Source organism: Neoarius graeffei, chromosome 24 (genome assembly GCF_027579695.1).
Source record: "Neoarius graeffei isolate fNeoGra1 chromosome 24, fNeoGra1.pri, whole genome shotgun sequence".
Classification (NCBI taxonomy): Eukaryota; Metazoa; Chordata; class Actinopteri; order Siluriformes; family Ariidae; genus Neoarius; species Neoarius graeffei.
The window spans coordinates 29,710,745-29,725,611 of record NC_083592.1 but is presented as its reverse complement, the minus strand read 5'-3'; the positions used below and the strand labels follow the sequence as shown (position 1 = coordinate 29,725,611).

Below are 14,867 nucleotides of genomic sequence, written 5' to 3'. Positions count from 1 at the left end.
GATGAGCTGCTTTCTGGAAACTTGGACTGGGTTATGTAGGGCCACAGATGGATGAACGCAGCCTCCACCCTTTCCAAAATCCTCGCCTTCCCCAAGAGAAACGACTTGGAGAAACGGCCCAAACTGTGCTGATTTGACTTTCTACCCAAGCAGCTTCAGCAAATATTTTGCTTGAGCAACCCTCATGGTGCCATTTGGCGTGGGTGTGAGAAAGGATTATGGCGATTTACTGAGCCGTTTGTTTAATAGATATGCAAATGTCTTCCCAGCATGTGAATCAACTCAGCAACATCAGAACAGCTTGTTCACACATTGTGCAGATTTGTCCGTTGGGTTCAATCCTAGGTCCATTTCAGTTGTACAAGAAATTGATAAACTTGCCTTATGCAGTTTTCTGTACATTCTGAATTCTTTCAGATCTCATAGAATCTGTCCTGATTTTGATGCAGTATTTTTTTTTTCCAGTGAAAGGCTGACTTCAAGGCTGATGCCATCTAAATTCACACCCTGTTAGCTGAGGGTAATTGATGCCAGTGGTGTAGAAAGGGAGAGATAAAGTGCTATCTTTGACATCTGCACATAGCCTTTTTATTGGCTGCTGTACCCCCAAGGGCAGTAAGTGCTGCTCATGTTATACTCCATGGACCAATTAGTGCAATGGGGAGGTGCTACCCAGGTGTTGACCACTCACAGGTTTAATTTAGGTGGTTGTGCTTCAGTAGAACAGCACTGATAGAGGCAAAAGTCATGAACGGAAGCTTCGACTCAAAGCTGGGAAAGATCACATGGAATCATCCTCTTTGTTAATGCTGAGCCTGTGTTTGAGCTCTGCTTCTGGGAGACGCCTTTCGGAAATGCATGCAGATGGATTCCAGTTGTAGTCACTCTGGTCCCATGGCTGAATAAACCCAACGATTCCTTAACAAAAAATAAAAATCTGAGTGGAACGCATCAGGTTTAAATGGAGCTTAATTAAAGCAAAGTCGGATTTTTTTTTAAAGCTCCAACTTCATGCTAATCCATTTCCAAATCTGTTTCGTTGAGAGCTTTTGGCTCTCAATCTGTCGGCTTTCTTGGAGAGAATTTTAATAACACGAGAGAGTCTGGAACTAGAATAAAACATGCCTCTGACTTTGGTATAAAATTGAAATGACAAAGTATCTCAAAATGTCTAAAGACCGTTCCTTGCACAAAAGAGATCGAGAGAAATTAGAGCACCCTGAGTCAAGCACTACTCCTGAGTTGGTGTGTCAATGCTTAAAAGTGTGAATAATTCATCTGTTTCCTGCAGCACACACACACATACACACACACATGCACAGTGAGAAGGTCCTGGAGAGCTCATTGGCTAGTGAATAATGAAGCATTGCACTCTGGGATGGTCTGTCGCAGACAGGCTTCTTTAAAATGCAATGTCTGTGACATGAATCTAATTTCCGAGCCATTTCGTCTGGGTGAAATCGAGGACAAAAGCCTGGGGAAGCAGATCAGCACACCAGATCCCTTCACTGCTTCTGGTACTTATGAGAAGACCAGGAACGTCGTCCTGGGGTCATCCTAACATCCCTGCATGAAAGCGAAGGGGAAATTGCTTTGCCAGACATCTTGACGAGAACAAAAGAGCTGTCTTAAGCAGTATGCTCAGTCTGAAAAATGCAGTCCAAATTTAAAACCTGGACACAGGAGGTTGAGCCTTTAAACATTCTGCATAATCATCTTTATTGTCTGAATTATACTGCACTGAAGAACTGTCGTGAACTTATAATCATATGATTTAGACAAAATTGGCCCATGATATCATATTTCATAATAATCATAACAGCCATTATACCACAGCACTACTGAATTCGAGATTCTGATTGGCCAGAATGGGTTGAATGTTTATTTTCTATAACAGCAGGAGCATTACATTGTAATGGTCGGAGGTAAAGCTGTTCCTTTAAACTTTTCAACATGGGAATATCTTTAGGACAGAGGACTTTGTGCTTTTCAGTTTCTCAGTAACAAGATAATGGCTTTTTAGTCTTATTAACTTCAGGAGAGAGAATTTAGAGGGGCTGATAAAGTTACGGCTGTTTATTAGCTGCTATAATGCAAGTGATAACAGGAACTAAATCTCTCAAGGACATTCTACAACATTAAATGTAGCTAAACAGTAAATGGATAAAAAAGGTATGTTAATTAATTAATTTTAATTAAGTGTAGAATGTTGGGCAAATAGCTGTAAGGTGTTTGATATTGTAACAGCAGTGATTCTGGAGTCCCTGCTTGCACTCAGCACACAATGTACATTATTCTTAACCATTAGGTGACAACGGGCATACGTAAAAAGCTCTCTCTCTCTCTCTCTCTCTCTCTCTCTGTCTCTCTATCTATGTTTAGTTACACGTTGATCTGGAGACACCATTGATGCTCGCCTCTCGTGCTCTTCGGACCTGCCTGATCCATCCCGATGCCCTACTTCTTGCTGGAGTTCTCATCACTTCACACTGCGAGGATGGCCCCATAAGTACAGCCCCTGGTCCATCCTGATGCCCTACTTCTAGCTGGAGTTCTCATCACTTCGCACAGTGAGGATGGCCCCATATTTACAGTCCCTGGTCCATTCTGAGGGCCTACTTCTAGCTGGAGTTCCCATCACTTTACAATGTGAGGGTGGCCCCATAAGTACAGCCCCTGGTCCATCCTGATGCCCTACTTCTAGCTGGAGTTCTCATCACTTTGCACAGTGAGGATGGCCCCATATGGTCACTCTAAAAATACACTTGGAAGATGGCTCTGGACACTTACAGTTTTGCTGTGATGGCTGAGGGCTACAATTGCCATGAAAACTTTAGGACTGCAGTTGTCATGAACAGTTTTGCACTCAAGTCTCCATCAATGAACAGTTGATAACGTCAACAAAATAGACTTCATGCTAAAACTATAATGAATTTCCTGGTTATAGAGCTGTACTTTTTAACCATATAGGACACACTTATAGGAGTGAGTTATTTATAATCACACTATCTGTTATTACCCAAATGAGGATGGGTTCCCTTTTGAGTCTGGTTCCTATCGAGGACCTTCTTCATGTTGTCTGAGGGAGTTTTTCTTTGCCACCATTGCCACAGGCTTGCTCATTAGGGATAAATAAATCTCATCTCATTATCTCTAGCCGCTTTATCCTGTTCTACAGGGTCGCAGGCAAGCTGGAGCCTATTCCAGCCGACTATGGGCGAAAGGCGGGGTACACCCTGGACAAGTCGCCAAGTCATCACAGGGCTGACACATAGACACAGACAACCATTCACACTCACATTCACACCTACGGTCAATTTAGAGCCAACAATTAGCCTAACCTGCATGTCTTTGGACTGTTGGGGAAACCGGAGCACCCAGAGGAAACCCACACGGACACGGGGAGACTGTGATAAATAAATCTATTAAGGATAAATTTATTAGGGATAAATTGTTAGTTCATATGTTTGAAATCTTTATTTTTTCTGTAAAGCTGCTTTATGACAATGTCTATTGTTAACAATGCTATACAAATAAATTGATTTGATTAATTTCTTACAACAGCACACCCCATGGTGTGATCATTTAAAAACTTTAAAAGTGCTATACAGACATTTACAAAAATAAAAAAATTAAAAAATAATAAAATCATTCTTATTGCAGATATGCACTTGCTTTTGCACATCTGGACAAAAGGGGATGAGTTAATACTAAGGAAGTTATTAGGTTGCATCACTGAGCCTCTTCTCAGGTGAAACATAAATCCTACACATCTTAAAGCATCTTTGTAAGACATGTATATTATGTATGGCATTCTACTATCTTTCCCCCTTTTTCATTGATTTTGAGACTCACCTTATCCATGAACCACACATTCATCTTTACCAGAGATGAGAAGACACCTGCCTTTGTCCTGAGAAATACAGCCAGTGGCATTTATTGCTCTGGGTTGATATATAGCACCTGAAGGAATCCCACGGCCCCGAGGCAGCAACCACTGACCTTCCTATATAAACTTCAATCAAGAAGACACAGCTTCATTCTGAAGAGGAGAAAACTGCTCACGTTTTCCACTACAAAACCTGGACAAAGTGGCAAAGAAAAAAAAAGGTCAGCAGCCACGAAAACAACTCTCACTACCGAGAGAAAAGTGACTTTCTCCAAGTCAAGTGTTAATCACAAGGTTGCGATTTATAGGCCTTATACCAGAGGCCTAGATCAATACTGACATTTTTATGATACAGTATGTTTGCACTCTTTCTAATCTAAATTTAGTGAGATGAAGTCATTGTTGTGTGATTAGATATGAAAGGAAAAGTCCTATTTTGCTCAGAAGTAAAGTGTACAGCAGGTCTTTGACTGGAACATTCAAGGGAATCGTTTAAACCTCGAGGACGAAAATCCTCCAGAGGACGGGTTAACCTGCCATAGCTGTAATTAACGGGCTGTATTTCCAAATCCTCCTCAATCCATCTTAGAACAATCAGAGAAGATCTAAATTTCATCGGACTCTTTTACAGTTCCAGTATTTGTATTAAGGTGGACCGAATTGCCATTCATCAAACTAAAACGAGATATTTCAGAGACATTTTCAACATGGAGAGAGAGAAAGTGTTATACAGTATTCAAATTAGTTTACTCAAAGTAAATCCCAGGCATAATTCCTTTGACATTCACCCAGTGTTGTAGTCGAGTCACTAAACCTCGAATCCGAGTCCAGTCTCGAGTCCCAGTGTTCAAGTCTGAGTCAAGTCTAGGTCATTAAAAAAAATTTGAGTCGAGTCCAAGTCGAGTCCACTATTGAGCCAAGTCGAGTCCAAGACTCCAACCGCACCATTTGATGGTGGCTGTTTTAACCCCATTAACATTAGCTTGTTCCTGAACATGATGTATGAACAGGTGAATGTCAAGTCAGGTCAAGTCAAGTTTATTTGTATAGCGCTTTTAACAATAAGCATTGTCGCAAGGCAGCTTTACAGAATTTGAATGACTTAAAACATGAGCTAATTTTATCCCTAATCTATCCCCAATGAGCAAGTCTGTGGCGGTGGCAAGGAAAAACTCCCTCAGACGACATGAGGAAAAAACCTCGAGAGGAACCAGCCTCAAAAAGGAACCCATCCTCATTTGGGCAACAACAGACAACATGACTATAACATTAACAGTTTTAACATGAAGTCAGTTTCACTGATGTTATAAACTCTTCATTGATGGAAACTTGAGTGCTAAACTGTTCATGACAACTGCAGTCCTAAAGTTAGCAAGTCAGCTGTAGTCCTCAGCCATAAAAGCATTACCATAAGAGTCCAGAGCGTCCTCCAGGTGTGAATTTCAACTGTCCACATGGGGCCATCCTCCACAGGAGTGATATGATGAGACTCCAACCAGACACAGGGCACCAGGATGGATCAGGCAGGTCCGAGGAGCAGAAGAGGTCAGCATCTCGATCCCAGGACCAACATGTAACTCAGACGGACATATTTTGGGGGGGGAGAGAGAGAGAGAGAGAGAGAGAGAAAACACAGGTTGTTAGGTATGCCCAATGTCACCTCAATACTGTAAGTAGGAACAGTATACATATTGCACTGAGTACAAGCAGGGGAGGATGTGAGCATGCGAATGAAACATGAAAGACTGACTACAGTAACGGAAAGTGAGAAGAAAAGACGTTATGTTGACTAAGCATTCAGTTGCCTGGTCAAGTTCTGCAGGGGCTGACAGTGACCCAATCAAAGTTAACTCTGGGAGATCATTTATAAAGCTCTGTGCAGTAGTTGACGTGAATGTACATTTAATACAGTAGCGTGGTGAGGTGCATATATTATTACTCAGACATAGTTTGAATGAGATGAGATAATGATCTGAGATAACTTCAGACTGTGGAAGTATGACTATATTTTCTACGTTTAACCTGAATGTTAGTTTTAGATCGAGGGTGTGACCATCATTATGGGTTGGTCCTATGACATTCTGATTAATCCCTACTGAATCTAAAATAGACACAAACGCTGTTTTCAAAGGGTCTTCTGGGTTATCGAAGTGAATATTAAAATCTCCGACAACTAAAGCTTCGTCTAAGGAAATAACCAGACCTGAGATAAAATCTGCAAATTCAGAAAGAAACTCAGAATATAGCCCCGGGGGCCTGTAAATAATAAATAACGGAATTAACTGCGTAGACCTATTTTTTGAGGCTACATACATTATATTAGTATGAAGAACTTCAAATGTATTAAATTTATAACTAGGTTTTTGTGTTACACTAGATAATCATTATAAATAACCGCAATGCCTCCTCCTCTGCCAGTTAGACAAGGCTGGTGTATATAACTGTATCCAGGAGGACTAGCTCCATTTAATGCTATATATTCATTTGGCTTAATCCATGTTTCAGTTAAACAAAGTACATTAAAATCCTGATCAGTAATGAGTTCATTAACCATTAGCGCTTTAGATGTAAGAGATCTAATATTTAATAGCCCCACCTTTAGATCAAAGGTGCTGGCAGCTGCTGTACAGTCAGTATAATCTGATTTTATATTGATTAGGTTACTGGAACAAACTCTCTGAATATTTCTACTTTTTTGTTGAGCTCGGGGAACAGACACAGTCTCGATGTAGTGGACCCTGAGTGACGACTCTGTGCAGTTAGTGGACAGTTGGTTTAGCCTGTTCGTCTGCTCCCTGGCCTTGGCTCTGGATTGTCAGAAATTAACTAGGCCTGTTCTGAGACTATGACCTATGCTGCAGGAAATGAGAGCAGCACCTTCCCGAGTGGGATGGATACGGTCCCGCCCTAACAGGCCAGCAGTGCCCTCAAAATTAGCCCAATTATCTATAAAGCCCACACTGTTTTCAGAGCACCACCTGGACAACCAGCAGTTCAGCGACCATAACCTGCTGTAAGCTACATTGCCACGCCGCATTGGGATGGGGCCAGAGCATACTACAGCATCGGACATTGCCTTCCCTAATTTAAACACCTCTACAAAGTTACTCTTAGTAACCTCAGACTGACGAAGGCGTATATCATTAGCTCCTGCATGGATAACTATCTTTGAGAACCTGTGCTTGCCTAGGACCCTAAGATTACCTCCTATGTCCGGCACCCTGGCTCCCAGTATACACCTGACTAAAGCTGCTGGTGCCCCTAAAGGCTGAGCTAATTTCACATGCCGTATGATAGAGTCCCCTATAACCAGAGCTCTTTCAGGCTTCTCAGTGGTTGCATCACTAAGGAGAGCAAACCTGTTTGACACGTGACGCGGAGAGGAGTGGTGCTCCCGTGGGCGAGCCTCAGTGGTAGCTTTGGCTCTATGCTTATGCCGCTGAGTCGTCACCCATTCGCCCCGCTGTAAGGGCTCTAATGCCGGAGTTGGGGGATTGCTAACTCCACCTCGGGCATCCAGACTTTCCCCTACAGAAACTACACCGTTCTCATTCTCATTGACCTTCTCTAAAGCATGGATACGTGCTTCTAACACTATAATCTTCTCCGTCAGAGAGCTAACTAATCTGCACTTATCACAAATAAAGCTATCGCTAGCAACAGAGGAAGAATGACTAAACATCCTGCACTCAGCACACTGAACAGGCTGAAGGTGTGCCATGATGAAAAGATTCACGTACCTTAATTGAAGATCTGTTGATATTAAAGCAGATCTGATGTGGATGGCCTCCGCTTATGGTCTTTATGCAGGAGGAGAAAAAAAAGAAAGCTTCCAGTCTCTGTGTTTTTCTGAAAAAAGAGAGAGAAAAAAATGGAAAAAGGAAAGTGACAGTACAATAAAAATGAAGAGGATACTGGAAAATTATTTGTAGAAAAAAATATTAAAAAAAGATTAATAATTAACACCAACACTTGTGGAAAAAAAGACTTGTCACAAACAACTCGGGAACCAGGAAGTGCGTAGAATGTGCATGTCAAGGAGTCCAAAGTATTCTGTCAGACATGGTTGAGAGATGGATGTAAGTGCAGAAGGTGTGTTTATTAATACAAGTGCACACTGTATAGGCACACTGTTATTGGAGCCTAGCTCTGTTGTGTGACCCCCACCATTTAAAAAAAATTATTATATGTTTATTTATTGTATCTGAGGTGGAAGCTTAATAAAATAAAATTTAAAAAAGTGAAGACAGGTAAACAATCCAGAACGGCAGGCAAAATTGTAAAACAGTGAAACAGGCAATAGATCAAGCGAGGCACAAATAGGCTATCGTAGACTCGGCAGAATCAAAGACGAGAAACAGGAAATCAAGGATCAGGAAAACAAACAAGGAAATAAGGTTCAGTAATGTGTCAGCAATGCAACTCAATACTTTGCAAAGTAAATGTGTTTTCACAGTTTTTATATCAGCGCGCTGTTTGTGCCTTAATCCTGTGCAGGTGTGAGTCGTTTACGCTGTGCACAAGACTCCGCTTGGTGCGCAGGCAGTCCGGAGTGCCCAAGAGTCTATCTGATGCATGCACCAAGGCACGCAGGTATGACACTCTTACACAAAATTAGTATAAAAATTAATGTAGATATAAATATCTTATGCCAAATTATTATGCCATGTTACAAAAAATAAAGAAAAAATCCGAGTCCTCGTCTCCATTTTCCGAGTCCTAATGCAGTTAATGCATGAGTCCGAGTCCAAGCCTGAGTCATCAGTGCTCAAGTCCAAGTCAAGTCATGAGTCCTTAAAATTAGGGCATGAGTCAGACTTGAGTCAGAGTCCTGGACTCGAGTATTACAAGCCTGCCTTCACCCTAATAGTGGGAATATGCAACAGTGCAATGATTATTACTGAATAGCTCAATATCAGTGTCATAGGTGCCAGATACTAGCAATCGAAGATGACTTGTAGTCTGTTATTCAGTATTGCATTAACATTTATGATATGAAAAACTTCACTTATTTATCATTACATAAGTAAAACACATTAGAAGAAGAAGCCATTTTATTTTTGTCACATGTCCACTCAAGCACAGCAAAATTCCTCTGCTGCATTTAACCCATCTGAAGCAGTGAACATACCGTACACACAAGTGAGTAATGAGCACACACAAACCCAGGGCAGTGAGCAACTATGCTACAGCACCCAGGGAGCATTTGGGGTTAGGTGCCTTGCTCAGGGGCTGTGATTCACTTAACTCCCCTCACGTTTTTCCTACCATTCCTGGGAATCAAACCAGTGACCCTTTGGGCCCCAAGTCTGTTTCTTTAACCTTCAGACCATGGCTGAACTGACTAATTATTTTAACCTCCATACTCATTATTACATAGGTACTGCAAGCTGGACTAATGGTTAGCGTGTCCGCCTCTTGACAGGGAGATTTCAAGTTCTACTCGCGGTTGAGTCATACTGAAGACCATCATAAAAATGGTACCTACTACCATCTGGCAAGGCACACTGCAATACAGATGTGAGTGTTGAGTCAAACTCTCGTGGTTACCAGAGGACTACCCCCCCACACACACACACTGTAACCCCAGCTGTATAGGCGAGTGGCTGAGGGCTACAGAAGCAGAGATCGGTGCTGCCCAGTGCGCCTTAAGGGCCCGGTTGGTACTGGGACGGGAGACTGCTGGGGAAGACCAGGTCCTGGCACAGGAGGGACTTTGACTTTGACTTGACTCAATACTGCATAAAGAATCATTGAAAAGGCATATGACCTTATAAGAATCTATTGGCTGAAGGATCTATTGGTGAGTTTTGAACATGACAGATGCTGGGACTTAGGATTTTTTTGGGGGGAAAAAATAAAATTTACTTGAGCGGTTTTTATTGTAATACTAATTTATTAGGATAACAAGATTTTTGGTTAATTTAATGTTTAGTAAAAACTGGACTTCGGCTGTTTTGGAAATAAACCCAATTACCAAATCACTTTCAATCAAAGCACAGGCACTTAGGACCCAGTAACAATGTAGACGGTTTGTACCCAATTTAAGATGGGCTTGCATTATATGATACAAGTAGTTATTGCCTGTGAACCTGATCTCCTCTGAATAGTGCTCTTCACAGGGGCTAAAACGCTCCCTCAGTGACATAGACTCGGCCCTAGTGGAAGTGTCCAGCGAGGAGCACTGATTGCGAGGTCCCGTACAATCAAAACTCTCAGGCGAGTGGAGGAGGGGATTCCCTGCCGAGGCTACGCGCAGTGTGTTAGCGTGAGAATGTAGCCTATGGGAAATTATGTGTTGGATTAGCACTAATCCCATGTTTTGGAAAATCGAAAATGTTGTCTTGGGCCCCTCTGGGGTGTCACCAATCCATATGCAAAGTATGGAGTATGTGCGTCCAGCCGTGTCAATTTGCATAGGTGAACAGACAGAGAGACAGAGAGACAGACAGCCTTCCTTTAGTAGTATAGATTTACATAGAATTATGTGAAACTCAAGGGACAGCTACAGCTATGGCAGAAGAAATGCTGAAACATAAACCAAACGTGTTGGATTTAAAGGCGTGTCGAATTGTGGCAGAAGAGCGTGAATGACTATAAACTCTTATTTGCATTATAAAATGTGTTTTATCTCGACATAACATTACCTCTCTCATAGTGTGGGCTTGTTTCTGTTTATACAACCCCATTTGCTGCACGAATCTGAGTCATGCTGATTAATGGCATAAGCTGAACGTAGTAATTTTCTTTCATTGCAGGTTTATTGTTAGAGGATCTTCATCATATAATCTGACATGGAGAACAAATTATCGCAAAGTTTGTTATGGATTATGATTAGGCTTATCTTCTATGGTGTGACAAGTCATAACCTTAAATGACTGCTGTAATCTTACAATGTGGAAGTGTACTGTTTACTGTTCTTTTACACTATATGGTACTTAAAATTAGCTTACTTAGTATTGCTTGGAACCAGTGATGGGAATAACAGCGTTAGAAATAACGGCGTTACTAACGGCATTACTTTTTTTAGTAACGAGTAATCTAACTAATTACTTTTTACATCGTTATAACGCCGTTCCCGTTACTTACAATAAAATACTATGCGTTACTTTATTAAAGCTGTTCTCATCTGGCACGCTGCTCGTTCAGCCTTTCTTTACTCTGCTTTCGTGTGGGGCGGGGAGACACGAGACAACGGCACAGTAAGCCAATCAGAGTAGATTTGGACAACAGATGTAGGTAGGCCATGCCTAGTGCACTACTGCGCGCTCTTTCAATCGGAAGACCCAGCGATGGCGAGCGGTCAGCCCAGCACTGCGCTTTCACACTGGAAATACAGCCAGGACTTTTCATTACTTGAAATAAAAGGCAAGAGTGTCTACGTGCAATGCACATTATGTCGAGGAACAAAGCGTTTGTCCTCGTCAGTGGCCAGTAATTAGTAACATAATTTTAATAACTACAAAAATATATTACATTTGATATACGTCTTATCTCACATTGTCCCACAAACATATTAATATAGTGTAGATAACATTACTAATTGGTTCTGTTAAGTGTCCATTTCAGTCATTAAACACATTTAACATTCACTTTTATTATGATTACACTAATTGAATTTGATTTTTTTTTTGAGGGGGAACAAAATGTAACGGAATAATTACTTTCCCTGGTAATTAGTTACTTTTATGACAAAGTAACTCCGTTACTAACTCAGTTACTTTTTGGGAAAAGTAACTAGTAACTATAACTAATTACTTTTTGAAAGTAACGTGCCCAACACTGCTTGGAACTAATTACTACTCCAAGCTAGCAAGCTTGGAAGTGAACCTGTTTAGCTCTCTCTATTCTTGGGTTTCAGTCACGTGACTTTTCTTAGCGATTTCACTTCCGGTAAAACAGCTGGTGGTCTAGCAAACTAAAATAGCTGCTGTAGTGCAAACAACTAGCGATAACTTAGAGTATGCTCGTAATCTAGAAGCCACTGCTCGCTTTAGATAGATTCAGGAGATTGCTGTGTGCAATGGAATCGACCAGTACAGTCTGGGAAAGAAGGATTTGTCATACGATCTTGAAAACTACCCTTCAGTCGAGTTCCCCGACATCTCGAACTATCTGGTGTTACAGACGTCCTTCTACACCGCAAAACAGATGAAAGTGTGGAAGAGTATGGAGGCTTACAACTTTTTTGTATGTGGCTGGGTAAAGGACCTCGGTATCAAGTCTCTGCCGAATGAATCCTGTATTGTTTTTGCCCATATAAGTATGTCTTTTTAAGCTTTTCGTTCACATCTTTACAACGAAGCACTGCAAGTTGAAATGCAAACAAACAACAGTTCACTTGATTCTCACTTGTGCTCGCTCTTATCTCTCAGGTAAATCATTCACAAAGATCATCAGAAACCCCTTTAAAGACCTGGATCTTAGTTAAACAAGATGGAGAAGTGATCATGGCGCATTGTAACTGTATGGCCAGGGAAGAATTTTGTCGCGACCTTCATGCATATGGACTTTGTGAGGAGGAAACAAAGAAACAGCTGGGGACTTTAGCGCTTCGTGACTAAAAAAAGTACCATAAAATAACAACACATAGCAAAAAAGAAGTACTTGGAAAACACTAAGGACATAGCTGAGAGGGATATACAAACCTTTCACCAAGTGATGACTGCAAACTCGAACATGCTTCAACTCGGCTCCCTTCGATTTCAGTGAGAGGTTCAAAAGCCACCTTTCTCGACGTCTTTTTGTGAAATCCTGTGTTCGTTCACCCCTTTTTTATTAGTTCACGGGGAACCCTGAAGAAACTTTTATCAGTTTCACAGTTTGATCGATTTGAACAACGCAAGCGTAAGGCATTTTTCATGTGAGCAATGCACCTTCTCTGTACAAACGCTTTGTGAACTGAGCTTTGGTAGACCACCAGCTAAAGTTTTGAATAACTAATGAGGTGGATGTGATGTCACGTGAAACCCAAGAATAGTGTTTCATTTCTTCCACCAGATAATTTACATTGTAATAAGAGTGTGTTTGTGTATGTTATTCAGTTGTACCTGTGTGTATTAGGAGTATTGTATTGTTCTGGGAGAACAAGACAAAGTCCTGCCAGCTCCACAATCAGATGAACTAAACATCCCAGACAAATGCAGAAGACGTCCACACATCTGTGGTCACCCTGAAGTGACCATAAATATTGTCAGCACGGATGACAGTTGTGTCAACAGCAGCACCCAGGTGCACTGCCTCAGGATGCAATCTAATACACATGTCTGACACCGAGGAATCTCAGCTTGGCTCTGCTTCCTTACTGCTTGGGGGAGGGAATGAGAGCAAAAACATTCCTTGTACGTCTCTTCATGGATGTGTTGATCTGCCGTTCGGTTGTTACGTTAAGCGGGCCTGGTCGCACCTCTGTTTGTTTGTTCGCTCAATGATGCGTGAAATGGCTGTGCAGCCCCTGTGATGATGATCAGCGCTAGAGATACACTCGTGAAGTCACTGTGCTGAGAACCAGTGGCAAAAATGCTTTGAAGTGTGTTGTGGAAACATGCTGGAACAAAACGTGCAAAGTGATTTCTCGGAAACTGACGCCACACTACGCTGTGTTATAAACACACTTCTATTATTGTTACACTGAAATATTACTGGAGAGGTTTGCTTCAGATTATTCACATTGACTATCATTAACAAAAACAGGCTCTGGACACAAGATATCTCTATTACTACTATTACTATTACTTTATTATTCATTATTAATACATACAAATTAAATCCTTAAATACAGTATTTTGAACATCTTTAACTGGAATATGTTAAGATTAATCAAAGTTTTGATTAATGCCTGATTCACCCAGGGTAGTTTTTTTTTTTCTTAGCCATGGTTAGGTCTCGGCTACGCTATTATAAACAAAATGAGAGAAGCTAACCTTTTTAAACACAAGGGGCCTTCTGAGTGTTTGGCAAAGGAAGTAAGACACCCTGAGATGTTCAGCTTGGTCCAGGCAGAATAAATATTTGGGTAGCTCCAACACTTCAAGCACGGGCTTTTACAAAACTGACGGCACAGGAGCTATCCATCCACGCAGAGCAATAATGCCTGACAAATAAACCAAAGGCCTAGAAGAAGTAATTAATGATCTATGAGAGGTTTAGACCACAGACCTGCCGTTATTCCTTCAACAAGGAAACCAGAAAATCCTGTACTCCTAGTTAATGTGAAACTACTGTGTGCTAGAAACTGTGCCTGAGTCTCACTTGACCTAAAATGCTCAATTAGTATGAAATGAGCTTTTGAGTGCACAGTTGGTTCTCTGCCTCAACTTTAATCTGAGATATCCACAGAATTACGACAGGATTTTAGATTTCAGACGTTTCTATAAGAGAGTCTGTCATGATGTGTAATTATGTTCATCCAACTACCAACCAGGAAGGAAACTGGTCACCAGAAGATGATAAGTGTGGCAACAAACCGGTCTGAGGTCAGCAGTAAAAGCACTAATCTCCACCAATTAGGCTGCAGAAGAAGCAAGGCAGGCCACAGCTGTTTAAACCCTGATTAATGGAGTGTTGAATGTGGCTCCAGGGCTTCTGCTCAGCTTCATCAGCACTACACAAAAGCCTGCAGCTCACTCCAAGGTGATGATTCTTCTGCCAACGTCCTGGTTATCATCATACGCCTTTGTCTTGTCTGTAGCTTATACGTTAAGACTCTGAATATCTCACAAGCAATAAAATGGACCCTTCATTGGGGTCACTCTTCATGGATCATGGTTTGGGATGAAGCTATTGACAAAAAATGGGATTTAAAAATGGTCTCTTCTCAGTTCTGTTTACACTTTTCTGGAGTTTTAATTGCTTCTCAGAATTATGTAGGAAACACTTTGATAACCCAGTGATTTGGCATCCAGCTTCACAGATTGTGATAGGAACATGTGTACACAGATGGGTCTGGCAATGGCACTGCACTCCTACCTTAATTTTA

At 41.4% G+C, this 14,867-nt stretch overlaps 1 protein-coding gene across 3 annotated transcripts; it reads right to left on the bottom strand.

Annotated features, from left to right (window-relative positions):
• Nucleotides 1-3,554: 3,554 nt before the first annotated feature.
• LOC132872794 (uncharacterized) lies at nt 3,555-13,954 on the bottom strand. Of its 3 annotated transcripts, none has more exons than XM_060907881.1 (3): nt 13,813-13,954; nt 5,298-7,738; nt 3,555-4,082 (listed from the first exon to the last, which is right to left on the bottom strand). In XM_060907881.1, exon 2 carries the CDS (start codon nt 7,608-7,610, stop codon nt 6,705-6,707), a length of 906 nt encoding a protein of 301 aa, XP_060763864.1. In that variant the 5' UTR covers nt 7,611-7,738; nt 13,813-13,954; the 3' UTR covers nt 3,555-4,082; nt 5,298-6,704. The 3 variants fall into 3 exon arrangements, with proteins under 3 accessions (XP_060763864.1, XP_060763863.1, XP_060763865.1); XM_060907880.1 differs by lacking the exon at nt 13,813-13,954 and adding an exon at nt 12,940-13,362; XM_060907882.1 differs by lacking the exon at nt 13,813-13,954 and adding an exon at nt 12,538-12,650.
• Nucleotides 13,955-14,867: the final 913 nt, after the last annotated feature.

What these genes read in the sequence shown, in the direction of transcription:
- LOC132872794 (XM_060907881.1), bottom strand. Translation starts at nt 7,610, where the DNA reads ATGGCACACCTTCAGCCTGTTCAGTGTGCTGAGTGCAGGATGTTTAGT.